Genomic DNA, 26,857 nt, shown 5'->3' on the forward strand with positions numbered 1-26,857 from the left:
TATTTTACCCTTTTTAATTATTATATACTGTATACTTACACTCACGGGCCATTTCATTATGTACACCTGTGCAATCTAATTCAATCCAATACAACAGTTCTGCCATGTTATTATTATTGAGGCCATAGTGGGTGATGGTGGTGTAATAGCATGCATTATAATGACTGGAGTTCTTAATATTGTGCCCCCCTCATGTATGTTAATGGTGTGGACAAAATATTAGGAACACCATTCAATATAATGCACCCTAATACACCATCACCCACTATGACCTCAATAATAAACATAAAGCAGAATTACCACCTACAGTGGCCAGTGACTGTATATTATACTATACTATTAGCATGTTAGCTAAGATTTTTACTCCAGTTGAATATAGCTCAATGCTCAGTCCTCCTCTGTATAAGCCCCTATCAGTAAACTGGATGTCATGCTCCATATGTTTTAGTGTATTGTGAACTCAGCTATATGTGTACATGTGAGTGGTGTGTATACACATACATGTATGTATATTGAGATAACTGCTCCTAAGGTTCTCTAGAAAGTATCCTTAAAACATTGAAGTACGGCATTTCTCCTTTATAGCCTACTATGATACAATGATTTAGGAGCCACACCTGTGCATATTTAATTAAAAAAACAATAACTTAAAATTGTTCACAGTGGGTTTATGTCTCAGTGAAGTCACAGAGTGAAACACACAGGTTTTGTACTTTATTTAATAAATAACTCATAACAGCATCGGGAGAGATCATGGTATTGAAACAAAAGGCACTTCGAAAACAATACTGTAAAGGCTTGAGTGTGGTACTTCATAGGCATTTGGGTGCAAATACACTTCGGAGGTGATTCATCTGACGTCTGAACAAACTGAAATACTCTTGTTTGAGTCTTACGTTCTGAAAAAAAAAAAAAAAAAAAGTAACACACAAAACATCTCATATGGACTCTCCCAAATGAGATCACTGAACAAGCTGACAGAAAAACATCATGACATATTTTTGGCGCGCTTGACAAGACACAGGACAGGACCTGAGAATGAGTAATAAAGTCACTGTAGTTAGAAAAAACAGCATGTCATTAGTTAATTGCAACTTGTATCATAACAAATCTTTTGATTGTTCAACATCGCTGTAATTTCATAATTTCAACAAGTGGTATACAGTCCCTTTGTGATAGTATATCAACCATACCAATAATGACAGTTGATATTAATCTTCATCTCGTGTATTAAATCCTTCAAGTTAAAACAACAGTACTCAATAAGAGTGCAATAAAACCTTCAACGTTGGACGTTTCTAAGCTGCAGTTCAAAACTACATTTACAACTAGTCACCACTGCATGATCTATTGTGATTCTACACAAATGTCCAATCTGAGTTGAATGCTTAATATTATTCTTATTGCAGCTGCTTTCTATATATACACATACACTTTGACGTAATGTGCTGCTACGGCTGACGATTTACATATTAGACTCAGGTCCTATTTGGAACACACAGAAACACACAGGAAGTCAGTGCACAGAGAGACACAGAGGAGAAGAAACAAGAGGCTGAAGGACAAAAAACAAAGTGTCTGAGGAAGAGACAGAAGCTGAAGAATTCTTGGATATATTAAATATCCATGTTGTCCACTTTATGTTGTTTTTTAAAAAAAAAAAAAGCTAAATCCTCTGCCCATACCAGTCCTGTGGCAGGAATACAAACTCCTTCAACTTCTGCAAATATGCAACTTAAAAAGTATATACACATATTGTATACTGTACATCTAAAATACAAACAAAAAGCATATAAATCATATGTGTTAGTAAAAATACAGATGCAGTGGCAGAATGGTACATTATAATGACAAAGCGACAAGAGGAAACAACATAAATTCCACCTGGAGTTCCCCTTCAGAACCCAAACCTACGGTGAATACTGCAGTCGTCAAACGCTCGATAGCAGAGTTCGTTGGGAAAAAAAAGGTGCCATCATTTGCCTTCGTATTTGGGATTGACCACAGTTGTGACGGCGCTTTTGTAGATGGGATTTTCACCCTAGAGAGAAAAGATTGTGTTGTTATTACTCAATGAAGCAATATATAAGAGTTTAGTTAGTTTTTTTTAATGATGTGTTCAAATCACACAGTAAAAACTGGGTTACTTTTACACCACCGTGTTATCATTTACTGTATATGTCATCAATTTAGATCACACTCCGTCACAACATGCTTTCATAATAACATAAAAATATCAGGGGGTACAAATGAGGTCTCACATTTCATGAAATACCAGCATACATACTTACCATAAAAAAGTGTTTGTATTTGTTGCCTGGAGACAATTTTGAACTGTTTTATAACGTACAGCTCTTTGTTTATCACACCACACTCATGCAGTTGTTCCCTAACTATGAAAGCTATATTACTCTTAGTATGATTCCACTTTTCCACCTAAGTTTTCTTTGAGGTTTTTAAAAAAAAAAAAACAGGTGAAAGAGGTAGAAAGTAAAACTGAGTGAAAGCAAGAGGTGCATAATCATAGACAGACCATGCAGGAAAATCAAGTGGAAAGGAAAAGAAATACAAACTTAAAGGACAGTAGCTTTTTGTCCATAGCTCGGGTTCTGGAACTGATTGATAGGACTCTTGTATATGGGGTTTTCTTGCTACAGATAGAAAATGAGGACAGAATAGAGTTCAACAGGGGAGGAAAAAAGGTAATAGTAACAAAGCAGCACAGAAAAAAAAAGAATAATAAGGCAGTGGAAGTGATGAGGAGAAGATTATATGAGAAACACAGGATGAGAGAGAAGAATTCAAACATAAAAGATTGAAGAGAACCTGCATGAATATTTTCCAAAGCTTGTCACAACTCTACATGGATATCATACAAAATACTATTAGAACTATTAAAGAAAACCATTAATGTAAAGCAGTGGTGCAGCTTATATTTCTATAAAGCTATTCTGCTGTCTGACATACTGACACTTCTGCTCTTATTTCAGTGAAGGTTCATTGTAAGTCTTCACTGTGCAGCTGTGATCAAAGGAAAAATGAAGCAGTGTGATTGTGACATCCCCACTTTTGATTTTCATCTTATTGACTTTTGATTTTCTCACAAGAAATGTTAAAAATAGTTCACTGCTGCAGACATTATTTATTTTGCTGTTACCTTGTTGTTGGAAGGTGGTTATTATTGTGTGATCACTGATCACAAGATGGGAATATTGCAATTTAACAGGGCTGTCATGACTTTTGTTGGATGATATATTACCTCAGAAATAATCGCGATAAACAATATTATTGTCATTTGAAGATCATTTTATACCACTGATATAATGATAATATAATAACATAATATTGCAAGAGGGGTGGGGGGTGGGATTGGAGAGTGGGTTCTACACTTGTGTAAAAATACAGACTGCCATTATGGTTGTGGACAGAGTTATTTACCTTTAATTCTTCTGCAGTCTCCACTCAGGATGTACACAGTGAGGAATGGAGGACATTACTCACTTAGCCAATGTGACATGAATAGCCTCTTAGCTGCTAATGTGAAGTGTTGCAATATTGAGGTCAAAGGTCATGTCCATGTATCATATGATAAGTCCAAATATAGACATGATGATGTTGATAATTATATTACTGTACGATAAGTCGATCATTATTGTGACAGACCTACAATTGACTAATTCTTAATATTTAGTAAATACTGTGGACCATGATCTTGTTGGAAAATCCAGATTTGTACAGTTCTACTAACAGTCTCTAATTTATCTAAAATGACAGGGATGTGGAGCCATAGGCCGCCCTGCCCATGGTAATCAGAAAGACCCCAACATACAGAGCTGCCTCAGTGCAGATCAGGGACATATGCTTCATAAAACCCACATATACTGTAGGTATGACATGATTCTGCCACTAGGTGGAGGCAGATCCCTGCGCATGAAGTTCTGCTGAAACCCAGTCTTCTGTCATATTGATGTTGGCTGATGAATCTGTAGAGGGGAGGAAGCATGGAGGGGAGGATCTGTGGCCACTCCCCGGAAAAAGTTCTGGCAATGCTCAGAGTGCATAACATTCCCAAAAAAGTACACACAGCCTCTGACATTTTTCCTTTTATTTTGAGCGCCACTCAAAAGCAACACATCGGATCCGTGTCTGCAGCTGCGAGACTGTTGGAGAATGTGAGCGAGGTACTTCACGATGATATCAACAGGTCTGAAAATGTCATCTGTTGCCCAGAACAACAACTGATCTTCGCAAATTAATTCCGTAACAGCGACTGGCTTTGCGGAGCGGCCAAACAACACCTGTTTTCCACATTTAAGTCACTCTACAACTAGGGGTTGGGGGGGGGGGAGACTCAAACATCTGCCAAATATAGAAAAAATATTATCCTGCTCATATTTCACAGGAGCAGGTACGCTTCCAGACACTCACCGTATCCCATTTGGCGTTCATCTTCTCCTTCTCAAACTTGGCGAACTCTCTCCTGTCGTGGATGATCATCAGCAGTTTCCAGATGAGCAGCAGGGCTAAGCCGATGAGGACGATGCCGGCGACCACCCCCGCCACGATGGGGATGATGTCAGGACCGGCGGGGCAGTCTGAAACACAACGGGGTTCAGTGGAGTGTTCATGCAGCTTGAAATAACAGTGTAAAAATAACAGAGCATGGCAAAAACATACTGTCACACGGCTATATGTGAATAAACTATTTTTGCATCCCGGTCACCACCGGCACCCCTGTAATTAACTTCCACACCCTGCCTCATGTGAGCCCGGCTTACCCAGAGTCTCCACCACATGGACCTCCTTCTCCGTGTTGTTGTTGACCGCGTAGGTGTAGTAGAACCAGCAGTCATTGGCGTCCCTCTCCTTGCAGTGCATCACAGGGTAGGAGGCGTCATTGGGCTGAGGCAGCTTGTCCCTGTCCTTCACTTTAATCAGGTTGAAGTCGCTGCAGTCGCGTTCGCACGTGTCCTTCTTCTCCCCGGTGCCGAAGGCCCGACACTGGACGCACTCTCTGTAGGGGACAGAGGGTTACTGTTAGTGATGAGCAGTCTTGTCAAGGCTGCAATAGTACCTTGTACCACCATTTGTACCGAGAAAATTTTGTTTTGGACATACTAGGTTTCCAACAGTGACCATAATTATCAACATGAAGAGAATGGGTCAAGCCTTGTGTTGTATTTCTGTGGAGCCTGACAAAAAAAAAGGAAAAAAAAGAATGTGCTTTTTGAAAAAATCCCATCATTGAGGGCCTTTGTCTGCTCAAGGGCCCCTGGGATTGCGCGTATGGTAGTTTCGGCCTATGAGTGAGGTCGGTTTCGCCAAATAAAAAATGTTTATCTTCAGTTGTGTGTAATCATGCAGAGAGTTTTGGCTTGATTTGTCCAGGATTTTGGGATATCTGCTCCCACTCCATTACAAGAGAGGTGAATGAAATGACACATGTGCTATTCAAAGCACTTAAAAAAGACTTCAGTGTCCTTTTTACACTGGATTATCCACAGAACACTGTCATCAGCTTTCAGGAGGACAATATTTTTAGGAGAAAGTAGTTCAGATGAAAATGAGGACAATGGATGACTGTGGATCATTCAAAACTACTTAAATATTGTTTCTTAAATGTCATTTTTCAATGATGACAGCATCATGGACAAATTCCATACACCACCACCTTACCTTAGATAGATATATTAAAACCTGGGCAAATAAAACCCAAACCATCTGCATGGCTGGAGACCAATGAAAGTAAGTGATACAAATATTTATACCCATATACTGTTAATTTATATTACTATACTATATGGGACTTTTTGGTCTCTTCTAGTATTGCACTTTTTAGAATTTCACTTTTTCTATACTGTCTAAAGATGTAGATACTTGTCCTGCCTTTGCATAGTTTCTTCCTAACAATATAATCAATGAAAGCAGAGTATTATTAGAGTATCATGAAGTTTTAAAGATCAGTTTCAGATTTTTTCCAAGTCTGTTTGAATACAATACCTAGATGCCAGAAGTACGTTAAAGAGTAACTGAACGCTGTGGGAGATGAAATCCACATTCTTTGTTTTGTGTGAAAACACATTCTTAAGTTCAAGCCAAAGCTAAAGTGACATTTGACCAGGTATCTTTGACCTGGCATCCATTTTCATCATTGCTGGTATTGTGACTCAGAAACAAATTTACATGCGAGACCACTGAGACTCAGCGAGGAAACAGTTCAGAGAAAGACAAATGAGGGAATTTTGTACTAAACAGACCTTAACTGGAAAATATGCACTTAATTTGCCTAAAGTCGGATTCCTGCAAATTAGCTTCACATGAAGTTTGGAATGTATTTTCTTCAGGAAGAAAGGACTATGTGTTTTTAGTCCTGCATTTCTTAGAGTCTAGTGGCTACAGCTACCAATAACTCTTCAATACACATACAGTAGCATGTGAGTATTGTATTAAGACTTGAAATGTATAAGTACTTGTTCATGGACAGATGGACAGATCTTCATGTTGGCCTTACTTGTGTTCGTCACACACTCCTGGACAGGTGGGGCAGGTTTCACAGGTGGGACCCTGGAATTTGGGGTCGGTGCACTTACAGGTGCCACACTCGCACTTCCCTCTACCATTACAGATCTGCTTATTGCTGGCCAGACACGTGTTGGTATCCAGAGAGCAGTCACAGGCGCTCCCGGTCCAATTGGGATCACAGAAACACACCCTGCAATCACAGCGTCCATGTCCTAAAGAAAAGAAAAGAAAAAGATGAGGAATCCTTTAATGTGGTTTTCTCTTTTCTTAACATCATTTGACATTCTTAGAGGAGATCTTCCTGTCACTCTTACCTCCACACAGTTTGTTTCCAGAGCGGTCGCAGTTGAAGTTGTCACACTCGCAGTACAGCCCGCTGTACCTCTCCTCGGGGTTGTCTCTCTTCTTGCACTCACATGTGCCGCACACGCAGTCTCCGTTGTTGCTGCAGATGTCGGTGCCGTTGTCTTTGCGGCAGGTCCGGTCCATATCCTCTGTCGCCACGTCGTTGCTGCTGCACTCGCACTGTCTGCCCACACGTCCTTCATTACATCTGAGACAAAGGGACAGGAAGGAGGGGACAGATGTGTGAGGTTGTGCTTTTAATCCATTTCTGTGCCTCATCACAACAGAAATAGAAATCCTTGAAATATGAATGTTTTTAAGTGTTTTTATACACTTGTAGAAATATTCGTGGACTTACTTGCAGGCTCCGCATTCATAAGTCCCGTTGCCAAAGTGGCAGAGTTTACTGTTCTTGATACCATCTTTGTGGCATTCACACTCGCAGATGAATTTGAGAGTAATCTCCACCTCCTCTGTGAACCCCAGAGGTTTTATCTTGATGGTCTCAGGCTTGCCTTCCTTTGGACAGCCTTTAGATGTCACGCTGATGGTAAATGTGACCTAGCAGCAAAGGAATAAAGGAAAAGAGGGAGCCAGAGAGCGAGTTTACCTTTTTAAGTCTACAAGAGTTGCGAAGATTAATCAATACAGAAGTTTCCACACAGCATTAATGTCAAAACAAACTAGAATTAATGAGAGGTTACGGGAAGATCAACATGAGAAGTGTTTTTGTTGCGATACACGTTGCAAAAGTGATGGGTGGAAAATCTCCCGTAAAACACACAGAGGGTATAATTTGCTATTTGCATCTAGTGATCTGTTCAGAGCTGTGGATTTTAATAACACGCTGGATGGTTTCTCCATAAAAAACATGTGAGAAAGAAATATTTGGTTTAAGGTCAGACGGCTCACTCTGTTACTGAGTCAGGGGCAAGTTTGATGATTGTTAAATCCTGTGTTGACGCAATTCTGAGATTGAATCTTTGCACATTGCAGCCATCTAATATTGTGAGAGTGTACACAAATGTGAGACATCTGGTATTTATCTAGAGTCTGGTACATTTTGAAAGCACACAGTAAGAATTTCAATCACGCTAATGTCACTAATATGTAACAGGAGCGAGCTTTGATGCTCCTATTACTGCTTACTTATTTACCAATATCAGTTGATCACAGTCTATTTTTATATATTTTTGTTTGGTTTTATATAATAATCGCTGGAAGCTCAAATGTGTTGTGTTGCAATAATGTTCTGCTTGTATTTCACACACACATTTAACTCTAAAACTTTCTTTTTTTGTAGTTCCCAGCATTTTCTACATGCTCTGAATATCCATGATATGCTATGATGACATCATGGTAATGTATTTTCTGCCCCAAACTAGTGCACACATCTTCTATTGTTTGTAAATGGGGCATCTACTGTTATAGCTGAGGCCTATGAGAATGGTTAGTAAAAAACTTTTGATCTGCAGGTTTTCAAAGTGAAGTCATTTTACATTTTCAGCCTTTCAATGGCCTGAGGATGCCTTGTGTGATTGAAAAACTGACAACCTTCATCAAAAGACATTTTCTAATTCTCACCTCATCACCAATGGAGATATTAGAGCACTTGCGTCCACTTTCGCCTTCGCTAACCATCCCGTTCTTACAGCGGGACGTGTAAGCTATGGTCACTCCATCTGGAAGCTTGCTGTTCTCCAGAATGACCTCGGAGGAGAGAGACTGCCAAGAACCCAGAGATAACAATATGAATGTTGTTATTTTCTACACAGGAATGTCATCTGGTAGTTTTGTTTTGACAGCGTACAATACACAAAGGCTTAGATGGGTATTAAATGAGAGGACGCGTTAGGGGAAAAAGCTTTTTGGGTGTTCTTACTCAGTCAGTATGCTTTAATGTGGCTCATGTGAGTAAATGATAATCAAATGCTTGACGTGAACAATCTCAACAGTATACTTACATTGTAGGCATCTATAATGAGGTTGATTACATTGCTTGAGTTGGCAGACAGGGTTCCCACTGCAGACTTTGGTATCAGATTTTTCAGCTCCTGAGGAGATAAGAGTTTAGAACAAAAGCATGTGTAAAAGTTCTGTTAATCTTGTGATCTCTGGAATCCCAATGAGCAAAAACGTGGGATCAGGAATACTTTTCTATGCACTTTTAAAAGAGTGTTGTTCCAGCTGTAGCACACAAATGCATCACAGTAGAGTTACAAAGCCCCCAAAAATAAACAGCGTTAACCATTTCATGCCAGATTTTAGATAGACATAACACTGATTTCAACCCTGAAATTATTAGGTTGTTGATGCTCTAAAGCAAACTGAAGCTTCTGTGAGGTGATGAAAAAAATCGTTGATCAAACTCAGATGGAACTGATGGAAGTGGCCTGAAAAGCAACAGCATGGCAGAAGGAAATAATCAGAGCTTCAAGGGGACGCCGCCATTAACTCTCAGCAGATGTATTAACCCAGGTGGATACTTTTTTTTTTTTTTTTTTTACAAACTGGGCATCTTCCAAACACACACATGCAAGTGAAAGGGATTTAAAAAGATAAAGGAAAAGAAGAGATTAGGACTACAAGGATTGATTTTTATTACTGTTTAATCTGCTGATTATATTCTCAGTTAATCAATCCCCATAGGTAAAGTTGACATACTGGTAATTAAATTCCAAAAGCTAAAGATATTCAGTTTACTATGTTAGAAAAGCAGCAGATTCTCACATTGGGAAACCAGTGAATATTTGGCGTTTTTGTTAACTGATTAATTTCCTGTTTATTGGCTAATTGACTAATAATGTCAGCCCTTAAAAGAACTAACTTGGTAAACAGGCTGGAACTCCTCTGTGACTGCAAAGATGGTCTGAATGTTGTTGTCGCTCAGCTTCTGAACCAGGTGAGCAATGGAGGGATAGTCCTTCAAAATAAGACGGAGAAGAAAAATCAGATTGACACAGTATCACAAGTAGATGACAAAAGATAATCCAGGGTTTTTTCTCCATCTAGAAACCTTTCTGTGTTTCTTACATAGTAGTGGCTCATGGTGTAGATGTTGTTCTCCAAGTGGCATTTTCCATCGTTGGGCAGTACGATTCCACCCAGCTTGCCATCTCCGGCAAAGTGGAAGCCGGCGTCAGTGGAGAACACCAGCAAGCGAGTCACATTCCTCCAACCGATCTGATCCTGAGAGATGAGAAAGAAATAATCCAGTTAGTAAAATAAATACCTGCTACCAGCTATAATTACACTCCATAAAAACTAAGGGGGAATCTAAGCAGCTCAGAATGAGACACATCATCTTTTGATTATCCCTGCATCCAAAAATCTGCTTGTAAAACACCAAGGACTCATAAAATACCTTTTCACACATCTCCACATAAACGCGTTTACTGGCGCTGCATCCCTCCGAGCAAGTGGCATAATTATGGGAAAATAACTTCAAATTGTGAACCTGAGCGTGATTATTTCCCCCAGGATCACCTAATAGCAACAGCTGTTTTTCCAGGGTTTTTTTTTTTTTTTTTTTTGCTTACCCCACACACAGCCACTTGCATGATGGCATCGAAGCCCCCCTCAGGTGAGTCCAGGTTTCCGGAGATGTGCTGCTGACCCACCAGGGTGTTGAACTTCTTGCCGTCGCTGGTCAGCTTCAGGACGTTCTTGTAGCTGAAGGGGCTGGTGCAGTTCTGGTCGCCGGTGCACGGGTTCAGCAGCTTGGCCGGGGTGGTGCTGATGTAAGGCATCACTGTCTTCTCCACAAAGGAACCAAAGCCTTTGGAAAAAAAACAAAAAAAACAAAGGAAAGAAAGTTTGATTCAGAGTTTCTATTCAAATGACTTCAGATCGTTTGGTTTGGAGATTGAGCACTTGAGTCTAAGGGTAAGTCGACACTGAATGAATTCAGAGGAGGTCACTGAACTCTTAAGTGTTTACTCCTTTGGTTTGTTTATGTAGGTCAGAACGAGGTCATTTAAACTTGGGTGGCACTAAATACCTAGAGCAGAACACCTGAAAATACAGTGTCTGTCTACAACTGTGCAGCTCCTTGGGATTACACGTCTGTAGAAGCAATAGGACATGACTACAAATTATTTATGTCTTCTTTTTTAAAACATATAAATAAATATTCTTAGCTACCGAATTTGTTTTTAGTCCTAGTTTTCTAAAGCTCTCGTTCTGCTTGTTGCCCCCAAAAGGAAACAAGCTGTCAGTGAAATCACACATCAGAGTCAGAATCCTCACCTATCCTAAAGTCAGAGGTGATCTTTGACATCTCCAGCATCAAACTGGTTCCCAGGTTCTTGACATTCTCCAGATCGTCCTTCATGGAGTAGGAGAGGTCCATCAAGTAGTACAGGTCGATGGGATAATCTTCCGCTCGTTTGAACGTCAAGTTGAAAGATTGTGGCTCTCCTATAAACACATACATCATACATTTACAGATGTTAAAAGATGAACAACAATATTCTGAGAAAAAGCTTTGCTAAAGCGGTTCCTCACCAGATCGGAGGGTGAGGCTGAGCTTCTGGGGCTGGATCTGAGTGATTTCCTCTGGTTTCAGTTTGCCTGGTCCCTTTCTGCGATTTGTCACCTTTTTGTCCTGAAGGATCTTCTGTTCTCCACGCGGGTTCTCAATCAATTCCACCTTACATCCCCTTTTCAACAGAGAGTGCAGCTCATCGCACCGTGTCGACACGGTCTCGCCCTGTTTCAGGAAGTCCTGACAGAAGCAGCGCAGAGAGAGATAAGAATTAAAATATGTTTATTTAATCTGTGGAAATATTTTGTATACTATAATATCTTTTGTTGCTCTTAAAGAGATTTATCACGTCTGAGAAAATACCCTTGATGATGCCATCAGTCATGACATCATTACTTCTCAGACTGGGCTTGTAAACTACTCATTTAAAAGCCTACATTACAAACTGGATACATGGACTTTGAAAGATGTGGAAGTATCTAATTATTGTCACTATCCACTTGAATTATGGGACATTTAAGATCCAGTGTTTTTACCTGTAATAGGCACTAAATGAATGGTTTTAGTTCATGGCACATTAACTAAAATCAAACCAAACCTAATTATCATCCAGACATAAACATAAACCTCCCACAAATGACACTGTAGGAGATATCCCACATTAGAAAAACAACAAATATACAAACACAGCAGCGTGGGCACAAGACCAAATCTACATGTACATCATTAGTGCCAAACACTGTATTTTTGGTCCAGTTCATAAACAAATAGTCTGCAATCCATGTAGAATAGATTCTGAGGAATTTATCTGTCAGAAAAAAGACTGAAAGTCAGGATATTCTGGCCTCTGATCAGACCTTTAAATTCAGACTGGACACACTGGGTTAAACATGCCAGCAACATCAGTGGCATTGAGTTTATTGTTTCATGTAAGTTCTGAAATTATTCATCATTTAAGGTATTTATCAAGCACATTTTTGGTTTGTTCCTCCATTTAAAATGTGAAGATGAGAGCTGCAACTAATTCTTTTTTCATTCTTGATTAATGGATTAATCGTATGGTATATAAAACATCAGAAAACAGGTAGAAAATCTACATCACACCTCTCCAGAGCTCAAAGGGACACCTTTAAATTGCTTGTTTCTGTATAAACCCAAAAATCAAAAGCAAGGAAAGACATCAAATCTTCAAATCTGAGAAGCTGGAACTAGGAAATGTTTGGTATTTTTGAATGGAAACCAATAATAAATGATCAAAAGTTGCTGATTCATTTCTGTCAATCAACTTTTCTGCTTTTCCGTTATGTAATTGTAACTAGATAGTTAAACAAAACAATGAAAAAAAGAACAAACTAAAACTAAAAATGATTTAAAGAAGTCATCCTGGCCTCTGTGAAATTGTGTTTTTCATTATTTTCTGATATTTCACGGGATAAACAGTGACTCCAAATAAATGATCAAAAACAGCTCTTAGCTACAGCCCTACATTAGGCACTATCCAAAATGCCTAATGCCGCTTATAATAGCTATATTCCTTATGGCATCATAATGGCATCATACTGCATTTCTCGGCACTGAATATAGCCGACGGCTTCGATTCACATACTGGATCTGTACACCAGCCACATTTGGCTCCAGCCTGGATGCACTCCCCGCAGTATTTGGCGTTGGCATTGATGCACTCGTTCCCCTCTGGATGGAAAACAAAGAGAGAAGAGAAGAGGAGGCAGAGTCAGAGGGTACAGCACAGCCCCTGCAAAGTAAGCAGCCCGTTAAGCCCCCGTGTTTACACATCAGTTCATCTGGAACACCGTGTGGCTCGATGGTAATTGGAGACAGAGTAGGAATATTCCGTCTTTTCCATTTTCCTCCACTCTCCATGACGCTAAAGTGGAGTTACGGCTCTGGTCAATGACATCATTAAGCTAAAGTAGCCTGCCTCTCTCTCTCTCTCTCTCTCTCTCTCTCGGGGGAAAGGATCATCATTATATGTTTACTATGCGAGCTGACGTCAACAAAACTACATGATGTGACAGAATAATGATGGACAAAATGAGTAATCTTACCTTTCTGAGCATTACAGAAGACTCCTAACAAGGCCGATATCAAGAGTAGCTTCAGGTCCATCTGAAAACACACACAGAAAAAATATATATTTAGCCAGATAGAATAGAATCTTTCAAACGTACCGCGGTCCTTTGTTCACCTGTGCTGTATTGAAAAGTAACATGTCATTGTTGAATATCTCTTTGTTAGTAACAATAGCTGGCGTGCTTGGTGGCCTGAATGCTTCGATTCATAATTTCCTGGACAAAAGGGACCTGAAAAGCCAGTGAGAGCCTCCCACGGATGACAGATTCAATCTCTAAATGGCTCGGTTATAATTGGAGGTGATAAATTATCCGGTGGCAGGGGCTTGGCTATTCTCAGTCGGTCATAGGGCAACAGGCGGCTAATTCAATTCGCACGCAAACATGAATGCACACACACATAATGTCGCACAGCTTGGACGGCAGCCTTGCTTTTCACATCATTCCTTTTACTGTAAACAACACCGCTCCCCGGAGTCCCTCTCTTTTCATGTATATTGATCCCTTGTCTGCTAGCAGGCCCTTTGCTCCACCATATCCATGTCTCTTGTCCCCCTCTTAATGCAAAGCTCTTGACTTACTAATAATAAGAGGACTTATGACCTTTCTCTGCACTGTACAGCTGATTTGTGAACAGTTTCCCGCTACGCTAACAGCTCTGTGAGGTTATTCTACAGCAGTGCTTTGAGCTAAATGCTAACACGAGCACGCTAACACGCTCACATTGACTGATGTTTAGCAGGAGTAATGTTTTCCATGGACCCATCCTAGTTTGCAGTGTTAGCATCGTGCCAATTATCAAGAAACACGTGAAACGGTTGATGGGAGTTACATTTTGGCCTGATCATGGCGCTAGAGGAAAATTATTGGAAATTATCCTGTCGGGAACACAAATCATATTTCATGGCAACTCCATCCAATAGCTGTTGAGATATCTCAGTCTGGACCAAAGTGGTAGGCTGACTCGATGTTATCCAAGGATTTTTATTAAAAACCACAAATTTTGACCTCATGATATAGTGCTACTGAAAAAGCCAGGAGGGGAGGGAATCAACAAAGTCAATTGGATCGCTACATCGTCTGGTAGCTGTCAATGTCTGGACCAAATCTTGTGCCAATCCAGGCAGTAAATATTTGGATTTTTTTTAATGGAAGCGCTAAATGGAAAACCAAAACTATCAATGCTAATGGCGCTACAATAATAAATGTTAGGATATTATCAAAGTCATTTTGGACCATGAATGATTACAAAATTCTGCTGTTATCCACCCAATAGTAGCTCAAATATTTCAGTCTATCAAACAAAGTCAGACTGACATTGCTATCCCTAGAGCCATGCTGCTAGTATGGCCAAAAAACATGTGGGAAGACTTTCTTAAGTTTGAGGTCAAAGCCTTCATGAGAATATACAATCATGAGAACAGAGCTGAGGCTATATTTAAACTGTACTGTATGTACAGAGTTTAAATATACAACCATTGTAAATTTTTGCTTTACTGCCGTTGTCTCAAAAGATTTAGCCGGCACTGACATGCTTTAGGGACTCTTTTTTGGCAGTTCTAATAAACGACAGCTGGGAAAGCTCTGACAGGGACGAACCAGATCAATGGTCTTGTATTGTATTGTATTAAGGTGCGCGGGCCAGCGAGGGATCACCTTTGTGCCGAATCTAATTAACATGTGGAATGTAAAACCAATATCCCGTCTGATCATAAATCAAAAACTCATGGGAGTCATTTTCTATGAGAATCTCCACAGTAGCTCTAACATCGACCACACTGGATATTACAGCATGAGGTTCAAATTAGAGATGGACAGACGGTGATAAAGTGACAAAATCTTTTTTTTTCTTTTTTGGACCTGTGGCTGTTGCTGGCTATTCATGGAGGCTGCATTAAAAGACTGCCTTACACTGTGGTAAAAGAAGCTCTGACGTCCAGTGTGTGTGGTGTTGAGTGATGCATTCCTGAGTGTGTGTATGTGTGTGTGTGTGCGTGCGTGCGTGCGTGGGAGTCAGTGTCCGTTTATATAGACACAGGAGAGTAGACGTCCTGTCTGTGGCCCCCCAGATTAGATCAGCTGGTTTGAATCTCCACTGCTGTGTGTGTGTGTGTGTGTGTGTGTGTGTGTGTGTGTGTGTGTGTGTGTGTGTGTGTGTGCGTACAACACTTAACCTGGCTTGGCCACTGTTACAACATCACCATCACCATATTGAAGCTTTTGGTGACACATTTTAAGTGTATATGTCTTATAATCAATAGGTTTCATATTGTGAGATGTTGTGAATCTCAAAGTATGACAGCTGTATCCAAGATGATGAACGAGTGATTTCAGTGAACGCCAAGCTTACAATAAGGGAGGTCAAATTTCCATTCCTTTCACAACAAAACCACACTTGGATATCTTCTCTTTATTATTACCGGGGTTTCGTCTTCAGCTCTAGGTCGCCGTTCCAAGGACTCATTCACATGCAAACTACATTTATAAAACGCCAGTGAGGTGTCAAGTTAGAAAAATAACCATGTTGTCTTTCAGCTTGTGAAGCTTAGCAGCTGCACAGAGGAATGTTCAGTAAAAACTAAGGTAAAATATAGCGCAGATACCAGAGAGCAGGCCAAGAAAGGGCTTGGAGCAGGATGTTATGCTGCCTTCAAGCGCTCTTCGAAAAATCTCCAAGTTCTGAAGTCGTAAATAAGACTTGTCAGACATTTCAAGGTGGTTTGGGTTAAGATGGACAATATAACAAATGTAGCTTTTTTGCCTGTTTTATCTTAGAAGTAAAAAGACAAAATGAAGATGAAAAAACACTAATCGTACATGAAAATGACGTAAAGAAGCCCTGCAGAGTTTTCTTGTAAAGAAAGTTTCCGTTACATTCGGTGTTACTCATCAAAACTCACTGTGTGTATCCTTGAGGTCTACGCATGCCTTCCTCATAAAACATTTGCAAAAAACCAACAAAAATAAATCAGAGCTGATGACAACCATGAGATATGGTTGAAAAATCGGAAAAGGTATAGTAAATAGCAGCCCTTGAGGTAAGTTCTATAGTTTGCTATTTCTGTATCTTACACATATAATCTAAACCCAATGTTTTTTAACTAGTCTAGCCACAGGATTGTCTTTTACCGTTAAAGGCGTCAGTATGCTCTAACCGAAGTGCTCGTCAAATGGTCCATCACAGTTGGAAGTGCAACATTTACAATTGTTTACCTCAGACCTATTAAATGGTTGTTTTATACTTGTTTGTGTCTATATATTTCCACATTTATATATGTGCACAATCACACCAATTGCTTTACATCTTTTAAAAGAAAGCTAAAAACCTACCTCTTCACTTGAGTCTTTTATAAGCTTTTCTGACACCATGTCATCTCCACACTGATACACTACTGAACTTATTTTACTTGATTTTATACACTGTATTTATCCTTTTTTTTTTTTTTAAAAAGCTACTTTTACTATGTACTATTTTTACTATTTTAAAATTATTGCTATGTTTATTTTCCATATCACACTTTTTTTTTTTGCTGTTTGTCTGATAAACAGCCTACGAACCATGCTTTCTATCAAGCATTTATTTATTTAGAAAACTACGTCTCTTGGGTAACTAAAGCAAGCAGATAAAACTTGATAGCAAACATGGTTTGCAACTGTTTTTTCATGGTAGATAAGCAGAGGTGTGGCTCACTCCCCTGTGGACCTCCTGCACTTTAAAAGAATATTTGTCTTGGTTTTTGAATGCCAGATTTCTCTGCTGGACCAAGTTTCAGCCCAGCGAGAAGCTGCAACCATGTGGTAAATATGAGTGTATTCTTCATGACCCCAACACATTGGAAAACCATTGTATTAAATATATTATAATAATAAAACAGCAGTAATTCACATGAAAGTGCAACAAGGGCTTAAAACATCATGAATTAAAAACTATTGAAGCATAAGAAAGGAGTTCCTGGCTCTACAAACAAACAGAAGTTCTGACCTCCCAAGATATTTTGATATTTTCATAAATGCTTAGTTGCTAAGAATAATATTTCCAGCACTGCCTAACAACAGACTAGCTGCACTCCTCAGTGGGAAAGCTGAACTGTGATGCTGTGAAGCCATATCCACAGACTTTTTTTTTGAACGGGCGAGATAGAGCCAAGAAAACATTATCATGTATCATTGAGTAACATCGCAATAAATAACAGTCAGTTTGATTTATTGGGGTTGAAAAGTTCATGCTCCTATAAGTACATTGTCATAAACAGCTGGAATACATTGGTTGTGGTACAGAAATTTAGGATTTGTTGCATAACAACCATAAACATAACAGTATTTATCCATGGGAAAGTATAAAAATACAGATATTCGACAGTTTACTGACCCAAGCTCCCACGCTCTTCCTGTATCTCTCACTCTGACATCACCATACATACACCCATGTTTTATTCCTTAGTGCCTGTCCACTTGTCACACACACCTGAACTGTGACTAAAGGCAGTCCAGTGTTTTATGGGCTCTATCAGTTGGCAGGGATGATGTGTGATGCATGGCAGACACTGTGGTGCGTGACTAAAATGGGCCGAGCCTCTCAGGCATTCCTGAGAGACTGAACGTTGCCTGACCAGGATAGTAACCTGCAACACTCTTACTGCACTTTGGTGAAATGTGAGCTAAGACACCCATGTTTCTGGGATGCTGTATTTGCAGCACCCTATTTCTTTCAACATCTTGTCCTGCCAGATCTCTAACCATTACCATGTGCTTTAAAAAACAGAGGAGATGGATTCCCTAGTTTATTTAACTAGTGTTAAAATGTTTACTCTAACAATTGATTCGCTGAATATTAAAGCAATTAAAGCAGCCAATAATGTGTTTTTAAATTAGGAAAGACTGCGCCCCCCACACATGCCTCACAATGGTTTGGTCCATTGCCTACCATCCACGAACTCCCACACACATTAGACATCAGTATGAGGAGTCTGTGGAGCAATCTCTGGAAGTGTGTCAAATTATTTCCTTTGACTTTATTAACCACCTTCAGCATCACACACGTCAGCAGAAACGATAAGTCTTTAAATTGAGAGTGATATGCGCATTTACGCATGCGGCACAGTGGCAGTGGTAACTTCATTAACACAGGATCTGATGGTAATTAGTGCTCTGTGTTCTGCTACACATCTGGCAGGTCAGCTGTGACACAGTGATTCCAGGTTTATATTGTGGCATTGTTGTAATAAAGCAGCCCTTCTATGAATGAATCCCGTCACAGCTGTCAGGATATTTTTATTTTAAGCTAAAAGTCTGAAATAAACCTCATTACACACACAACAAAATGTCAGTGTTTAAATTGTGTTCTGGCACTGGAGCTTTGTAGCTGCTCAGATAAATCTGGAACTCTTTCCAACTGTTTCATATTTGGGGCTGCGGCTTTTAATTTCTCTACGATCTTTGACAGTAATATTGTTTTAAAGGATGGCAATGTGGAGATTTTAGTCCAATTATTTAACAAGTACTGCTCCTCAGTGCTGGATAAGGTAGCTCACAAAGATCCCATCAACAAATTAATCCCCATGGATAAATCTAACTATCTGCAGTTTTTGGTGCAAATATTGGATGACTGAGCACTTGTGGAAAGCCACAAAGCTTGAAGTATACAGGTTATATCTCAAAGACCTTATAGGTGTCCTCAATGACATGGTGGAGGCTGACAGATCCTCTTATATCTCTAATCTAATGTCCTCCAGCAAGAGAAATCCCAAAGTGCTGTTTGATACAATAAACAGTATTGTCTCTCCGAGCACTCCAAATTTGCCAATTTTCTCTAAAGGTGAGTGCAATAACGTTTCACCCTGTCCACTCACTAGTGGTTCCTGTAACCCATCCATCTTGGACTCCTTTTGTCCTGTCTCTAGAGACGATGTTACAGCCTTGTTAGGAAAAATTAATCTCTTCAAGTTTTTAAAGGTTGCCTGCTTAGTTAAAACTATAAACTTCTCTTTTTTATCCAAAAGAAATGAGACCTGAACCCCTGCCTACCAGAGAAACACAGGTATTTTTCTAAACTCCCTTTCTTCTCCAGAATTTTAGAAAAGGTTATTGAAAGGCAACTCGTTTAAACACTGGTTTTGCACAAGGTGTGTGACAAATTTCAATCTGGTTTTCCAGATTTCCAAGTTACCCTCCAATGAAATGGCTCACTAATGGCTGCAGATGATGTAAAATGCTCGATTTTGGTTCTTTATTTGATACTGTTGACCACCACATATTAATCCACAGGCTAAAACACCTGGTGGGCATTTTTGGGACTGCGTTAGAGTGGTTCCCCTCCTTTCTCACTGATAGTGCTTTCTCAGACTCTGTAGGAGAACTTTTGTCAGACACTGCTGCTTTGTTATGTGGTGTCCCCCAGGGAGCAGTCCTGGGGTCTATTTTATTCTCTTTATATATGCTTCCACTACGACAGATTATCAGTACTTTCAGCAACATCTGCTATCATTTGTACGCTGATGACATTCAGTTATACATCTACTTCAAACCTGATGAGTTTGATAGACTGCCCTGTATTGAACAACTGTTTAAGTGCAATAAGGAACTGGTTGGAAAAATATTTCCTGCAGTTAAATGCAGATAAAACTGATGTCTGGATTATTACCCCCTCCCCTCCCCCCTCCTCACAACCTGCAGAACATTTTATTATAGGAGATGCAGATAAAAGGCCAAGAAAATTGTCAGGGAGCCCAGTCACCCCAGTAACAGTCTTTTATCTCTGCTGCCATGAGGAAGGTGTTATTGCTGCCTGAAGGCCAATACAGAGAGGAACTTCTTCCATGACCACATCTGGCTTCCTCAAGACTATCACAACAATTTACACTTTGCACAATTTTGCAATTTTTCATCTGGATACAGTACATACCATATTTTACCACCAAGTTAGTCTGCACTATTTGCAACTCTCAACTCTGTGTACTGTGTCTAATTTGAATCGCTGTTTTAAATTATTGTTTGGTTTACTGTTGTGTTAACTCAGCTGGAACAGATACATTACAGGCATTTCTCTGTGCATTGTACTGTGTATGATTGCATATGTGAGAAATAACATTTGAATTGAATTTTACGTCTTAACTTGTGTTTTTTTCCCTCTTGTTTCTAGTTCCTTCTTATCTACTGCGTTTCTTTTGTGTACCTGTGAAGCACTTAGTGACTGGTATGTGTGAAAGGTCTATTTAAAGGCTCAGTTCACCCCCTTTTTTTTTTGCTTCTCTCCGTTTTATATCATTGTACATACTTGTTGTAATATATCCTCATTGTGTTGAGGCATTCTTGCTGTCCACTCAAAGTCCCCTAAAGGATCTAAGACCACGGTGTGAAAATCCCTGGTGTAGAAAACCCATCCTAATTGAGCCACACAAACCTCAGCAATGAATGAGTGGACTTACTTTCCTTCAAATTGAGTTGCATTTGCAAGTGCTTAGAAGTACTTACTTTCAGCAAGCACTGCCATGAATAATGACCAGCAGTGAGGAAAAACAGCTCCACACAGTACAGCATACAGCATGTAGCAGTAAAGAACTGGTGGCGGCACAGAGTCACTGTGCTCTTTGTGGGAAAACGTCTGGGTTTCCCTCACTGAGAATGGCTGTTATTCTAAAGCTGTGAAAAGGGGGAATGGAAAAGAGGGGAAAACAGGAAAGGGCGGCGCACATTTCCCAACTCGGAGGGAAAGGGGTTGCCTCTAGCCTAAAGGAAAGGATCTTACAGACTTTCCTTGCTTTTGCTGAGTTAGCCCTTTAGTCTTTCCTAATCCTCCCTCCTCCATTTGACTACATATTTGTTAAGACCTGTTTAATATCAGTTACTGAAGGCAAGTAAGTGAAACTAAACAGGTCTGCATGGCTTAAGCATTTCAGTCCTCATATTCTTTAAGGATCTTGATTTTAGTTAATATTTCACTAAAACATTCCAAGATGCATTCAGCCACTCCGATGTCTGTGGCATATCTCTGGCATCCTTCACTTCCATCCTCCCTCCTTCTTCCCCCCCCCATTTCCTTCCTCTCTCCCTCCTCCCTCACACCACCCACACAATTTCTCAGTTCACTCCCTCCATTAAAAGCCAAACCAAACCGATGGCCTCTTAACTTCACATAACCTTCAAAACAGCGCAGAGCAAGGGAACATGTCTGAGCTCTGAGATGTAAAATCCCCAGCCAGAACTGAAGGAGAATACCAAACAGTGTCCGTCTGTGTCTCTGTCCTCCCCCCCACCGACACCGCCACTATCTCCCGACACGATCTGGAGGACCCTCTCCTAGCAGACAAAAGCAATGAATCAGGCTGCCCTCTGAGACCATGACAGAGGGTCTGATCCTTAAAGTGGTCCCACTCACCGTCCCCTCTTTACTAAAAGAGCTTCTGTGAGATAAATAATAGTAATGAGACAGATGTCTATGTCTTTAATCTTTTGCTGCTTCTTTGCTTCCAGGACAGAGATATGGGCAGACAATCCACTCTGGTTTCCAAAGCGATATTTCCACTGAAATAAATACTCTAGATGATAGGCATGAATGTACAAAAGCCTAGAAATGTCATCATAGTTTCCACGTTACAAGAGCATTCTAGTTTTCAAACTTTTCCTTAAAAGAGGATTCTTGAGATAGAAAGAAACATGAACATAAAGGGCGTTGAACAGCTCAGGTCGCAATGGAACTTTTGAGCAAGGAGAAGGAATGCCAAAGACTTTCCATCACGTCTGATTTCCCCAGTCTGTCTTATTTTTAGCTTCAAAGAAATACACAGGTACTGTATGTGTTAATGACATCAGCTTCTATTTCTGTTTTCACATTTTGAAAAAATGTTAAGTGATTTAGGGCCCAGAATATGATGAAGATTGCATCACACAGTTGTAGCGATAGCTAACGAGAGAAGCATATTCTCCAACATTTGTACCACAGATAAGACAATGCAAAGTAGGTAATATCCCTGAGGTAGCTTCAAAGTATGAGTATGAAACTTGAGGTGGTTGATTAAATGTTTACCATTGACATGTTAAAATATAGTATAACCAAAGCCGAGGCAGAAAACTCATAAAGGGAACAAACTGATAGTATCTTTCTACACATGAGCAACCATGAGCTAATTATGTAAATATACTTTTCTGTGCTTTTTGTGTGTTTTTCTGAAGCTGAGGTTTGGTTAGCAGACGTCTGCTTTTAGAAGAAAGAAGAAAAAGAAAAAAAGAAACTGTTAGCCAAAGTTGCCTTACGTCAACCCAGCGGGAGTGAGAACACTATGTCAACGGCAAAAACACACAAGTACAGAAAAGTCTTCGTAGTCATACCAGACAGTGGCACAGTTTCACGAAATATGTGCAGACGAGCTAACCGTCAATCACAATAGCTCTCTGAGCTAGGCTGATAAATAATCAGATGCTAAGCTAGCTTAGACACTAACAGGACAATACATTCACACAGTATATTCAAGAGACACGTTTGTACCACTGACTTAACCATTCCTCTTTTGTTGAAGAAACACCAAGTTTGAATAAAACCATATGGTACAACACAGTTTATAAGCTATGTTAGCTTCTCCTTTTCCTAAATTAGCATATCAGGGGGGTTTGCTATTGGTCAATGCACCAATACACATGTAAAAGTTCAGCATAGTTGAACTTGATGAAAAAGGTTCACATTATACCCCCACAAACATATCAACATATCACCATACGTTCATGGATATTAATTGTTTTTGCTGTGAAATGTTGCCGCTTTAAATGCTGGTGTGACCTTAGGACTGCAGCTGAATTAAATGTATTTAATTAACACCCACACAGAGGTTTCTACTTATTCTAACTGATTACACCTCTGTTCAGCTTGACGTAGGGTGCAGCTATGCAGGGAATTATGTGAGGTCACCAAACTTCATGTACCGATTAAAAAGATTAAGGTGTTGTCTTGCCGTAACACATTCAACAAAGCCAAGAGTGAGGGAGACGTCAGTCAAGCAGACTCTGTACATGCACATGGTCTTGAAAGCAGCTCTAATCAAGTTGAATAAGTGAGAACACGTGTTTAGGTGGACCATGACTGTTTAAGGGCTCTAACAGTAGCAGATCAAAGTGGTAGCCAGGTGATATATAGTGCAAATGGTCAAGATGTTACTTTTTTATTTTTTTATTCCTGGCCTAAAGCATGTGAAGTGACGGCCACAAGAGAATTAAGTACTTCACAGCAGTTTCCAAAATAGTTAATTTAATCCGCACTGAGGCCCATAATCATCCACTCTGTAATAGTTTAATAGAATAATAGAGGTAGTTGCTGGTGTCTAAATGCCAGCTTTATGAGGAGCTGAAAAGACAGCTTGTTGCTGATCTTGAAACTTCTGCTCTGCATTTAACACAAAACACTTAGCCGCATATGTTGGCTTGAAGCCTGCCAACATTCCTCTTGTGTGTGACAAAGGCTAAAGATACATTTCTAGCAGTGGGATATTGCCTTGGAAGGACTTTACTTTTTTCCAGTTAGACAATCAATAACACTTAAGCAGTTGGTTCTGGTTTCTTCTCTGCAAAATACATTCGTATTGAATACAGTTCACGTCTCATCACAACATGTCTTCCCGCAGAAGTTCAGTAGGAACAATCGAGGCAGAAAACCACAGCCTTTGGAGGACGGCCAAATCCATATCACTATTCATGGCTCCATCTCTGTGTTGAAAATAGCTATGCAGTGCTAACAAGTTATTTCTGACTTGTCCTCCCCACCTGGCCTCTGCAATCATTCTAAAAAGACTAATTCACAAGAGACACAAAATCAAACCTGCCTTAACCCCACAGAGATAGAGAAAAACAATTAACATATGTTAAATGGGGAAATTTCTATACATTCTTGGACTTAAGGGCAGGAAAATGTGTTCCATATAACTAATTACACAAACTGCAGATCGAATGCTGTTATACTGCTGATTTTTTGAAGTACAAGACAGAAACCTGACAGTAGCTGTGCTCAAGCATCTGTAAAATTGGACATTTTTAGGGGCCCATCTGTTTTACCGTTTATGGTGATCCACTGAAAGCAGATCTAGAGAAAGTCAGAGCATCCAATTCTCACCACCGACCATTAGGCTGAAATGTAGGCTAGTTGTTGGGATCTGGTGGAGTTGCCTGGCTGTTACAGTGTGAGCCCAGGGCTCAGTCCATGGTGCTGCAAGCTGCTGTACAGTAAGCCTCTCCAAAGTCCCTGACTTTGCTGAGTCGGCCTTTCCTTTGCTCAAACACAGGAAGCTCAACCAGATCACACAGGAAGCCTGTATCATTCTGCCTAAGAACCAGCCATATCTCCTCCCTTGAAGGCGTGACGACATATTTTGAATTCAATGGAGAAAGGAAGAGAAAGAATGGGAGAGAGCCAGAGTGAGAGGACCAGACTGCCTTGTTACAGGCAGTTGAAAATGTTGTGAGCTGCCAGAACGGCAGCATATTGTCTTTATGAATCAAGCGTGTCTGATTCCTAAACCTAAACCAGGCCATCAATGTAATCTAAGCTGTGGGAAAAGCAAAACAAGCCTGGAAGCTGCATCATACAGTGTCAGCAACACATCCAAAGTGGACCTTACCGGACATTAACAAATGGCTGTAAAAGATATCAACTCTCTGAGATGATGCACGAAAATCAGCACTGCACAGGGAGACAGTGAAACATTTAGATGCATGACAGCAGTCTGCAGTCTCAGAAAAAATCCTTGAAATGATTCATCAACAGATAGTGAGGACTGAGACAAGGACAAAGACCTTTTCCCCAGAGCTATGTCTGCTGGCGAACAACTGGCAGACAAACTTTATCTGCTAAAAACAAGTCTACGTGTGCGCACGGTGTCCAACAGAAGGCAACACGTCACAAAGGCTGTGTGAAAATTGCTTGCATTAGGTCTTGTGCTGCTCTGCTCTGTTTTTCTCTACATGGACAATTATGTCAAAGTTTGGTCTTAATCCGATTTTAACCCTGACGCAGGCCAGCTGTGGACACCTCTGCTGTATTTCTGCCGAGGGCCTTAATGTGCAGAAACTGGCACATTAATGACACTCAGCTGTCTTTCATTAGGCCCCAGACTTGACACTTGAACTAGAGGGCCTCCATTTCCGCTACCGTGGTAGGGTGAAAAATATGCAGACTTAAAACGGTAAGCGTTCCACAGTTACATGTATTTGCTCATGGGAACAGTACAGGAGTAGCCGTCATGTTTAATTCTCAAGGCCTCTGAATGAACATCTTGTTCTGAAAACTGTTTGAGCTCTGCTGTAGCATTTAATCAGAGCAGCAGACTATGAGTAAAAAAGGGTTGACTTAGACAACCTTTCAAGCTCGATGTTCCTTAACAATATACAGCTAGACATCAAGTTGTTTCTGGCAAGTGATCGTCATCCTTTTAAGGTACATATATTTATTTCCTCAGTCACTGCTGTATATACTTTAAATACATTTAAATACTTTCTAGGAACAGTTGGTGTAATGTCTGGTCTTTATGAAAAGAAACAAAAGAACACATTCCTCGTATGGTCTTTTGCAGCTTCGGTGGGAATGGCTGATTCTTTTAAGTATGAAATGTCTATCTTGTTACAAAGTGGTTGTATTTTCGTTGTATCTACAGTACAGTGTGGAATGTTGCGTGACATTTTGACGATATTAGATCAGATATGCAAAGCTGCAAGAATTCCAAAGACATAAGATCCGATATATGACGCTATACTGTGTTTCTGTGTCCGATCCGGCAAGTTGTTGGTAACTCACTGAAAACCCCTGAGAAATCAGCGTTTACAGACCACATTCACAATGACAGAACAGTGCTCGCATTGTTTGGTTCTATATGTTCATGCATACAGGGCAGCGAAGGGGGTGCACTAGAACTGATCAATGGTCAGTAATGACCAAAGGTATGAAGAATGGTATGAAGAAAGGCCAATTTTAAAAGATATTGACTTTTTGTACTTCTATTTTAGTGTCTCAACCGTAGGACACTTGGGCGTCCCAACTATGAACTTCTATCTATTAATCTATTAACTATTTTAATAATTGTTTTTTTAAGGCTAACAGCTGGTTTCAGAGATGCTGCTTTTCTCTGTTTAATGTCATTATAAACTGAACATATTTGGCTTTTGGATCATTGGTCAGCTATAATACGTGAGTTTCAGTACTGGTACTAGAAGTATACTTTTGTGTTGTCAAACGTGTCTTATTTAGTCCAGTTGAATCAAGTTCTTGTTTGAGTAATCTGAATGCAGCAATCATACTCAGGAACAGACCAAGTCAGTTACACCAAGACTCTTTAGAGGAAGTGGTCTCTGCCCGGTCACAAACTAAATCTGGAGTGATTTAATTTGTGGGGTGGGAACATGATCTGACCTCAATCTGACCCAATTTCAAGGAGTACTCAGC

General features: G+C 40.0%; 1 protein-coding gene across 1 annotated transcript in view; it reads right to left on the reverse strand.

Moving 5' to 3' along the window:
* Positions 1-707: 707 nt before the first annotated feature.
* itgb1a (integrin, beta 1a) overlaps positions 708-26,857 on the reverse strand; it is a 29,955-nt gene continuing 3,805 nt past the window's right edge. The window contains exons 2-16 of the mRNA XM_062441753.1: positions 13,420-13,480; positions 12,960-13,045; positions 11,374-11,593; positions 11,116-11,286; positions 10,407-10,645; positions 9,901-10,056; positions 9,695-9,790; positions 8,832-8,921; positions 8,452-8,592; positions 7,226-7,428; positions 6,837-7,075; positions 6,512-6,734; positions 4,779-5,014; positions 4,429-4,595; positions 708-2,041 (exon numbers count right to left, since the gene is read on the reverse strand). Coding sequence (XP_062297737.1) covers positions 1,976-2,041; positions 4,429-4,595; positions 4,779-5,014; positions 6,512-6,734; positions 6,837-7,075; positions 7,226-7,428; positions 8,452-8,592; positions 8,832-8,921; positions 9,695-9,790; positions 9,901-10,056; positions 10,407-10,645; positions 11,116-11,286; positions 11,374-11,593; positions 12,960-13,045; positions 13,420-13,480 — 2,394 coding nt within the window. The 3' untranslated portion in view covers positions 708-1,975. The remainder of the gene's footprint in view (positions 2,042-4,428; positions 4,596-4,778; positions 5,015-6,511; positions 6,735-6,836; positions 7,076-7,225; positions 7,429-8,451; positions 8,593-8,831; positions 8,922-9,694; positions 9,791-9,900; positions 10,057-10,406; positions 10,646-11,115; positions 11,287-11,373; positions 11,594-12,959; positions 13,046-13,419; positions 13,481-26,857) is intronic.

This window comes from Scomber scombrus, chromosome 20 (genome assembly GCF_963691925.1).
Source record: "Scomber scombrus chromosome 20, fScoSco1.1, whole genome shotgun sequence".
Classification (NCBI taxonomy): domain Eukaryota; kingdom Metazoa; phylum Chordata; class Actinopteri; order Scombriformes; family Scombridae; genus Scomber; species Scomber scombrus.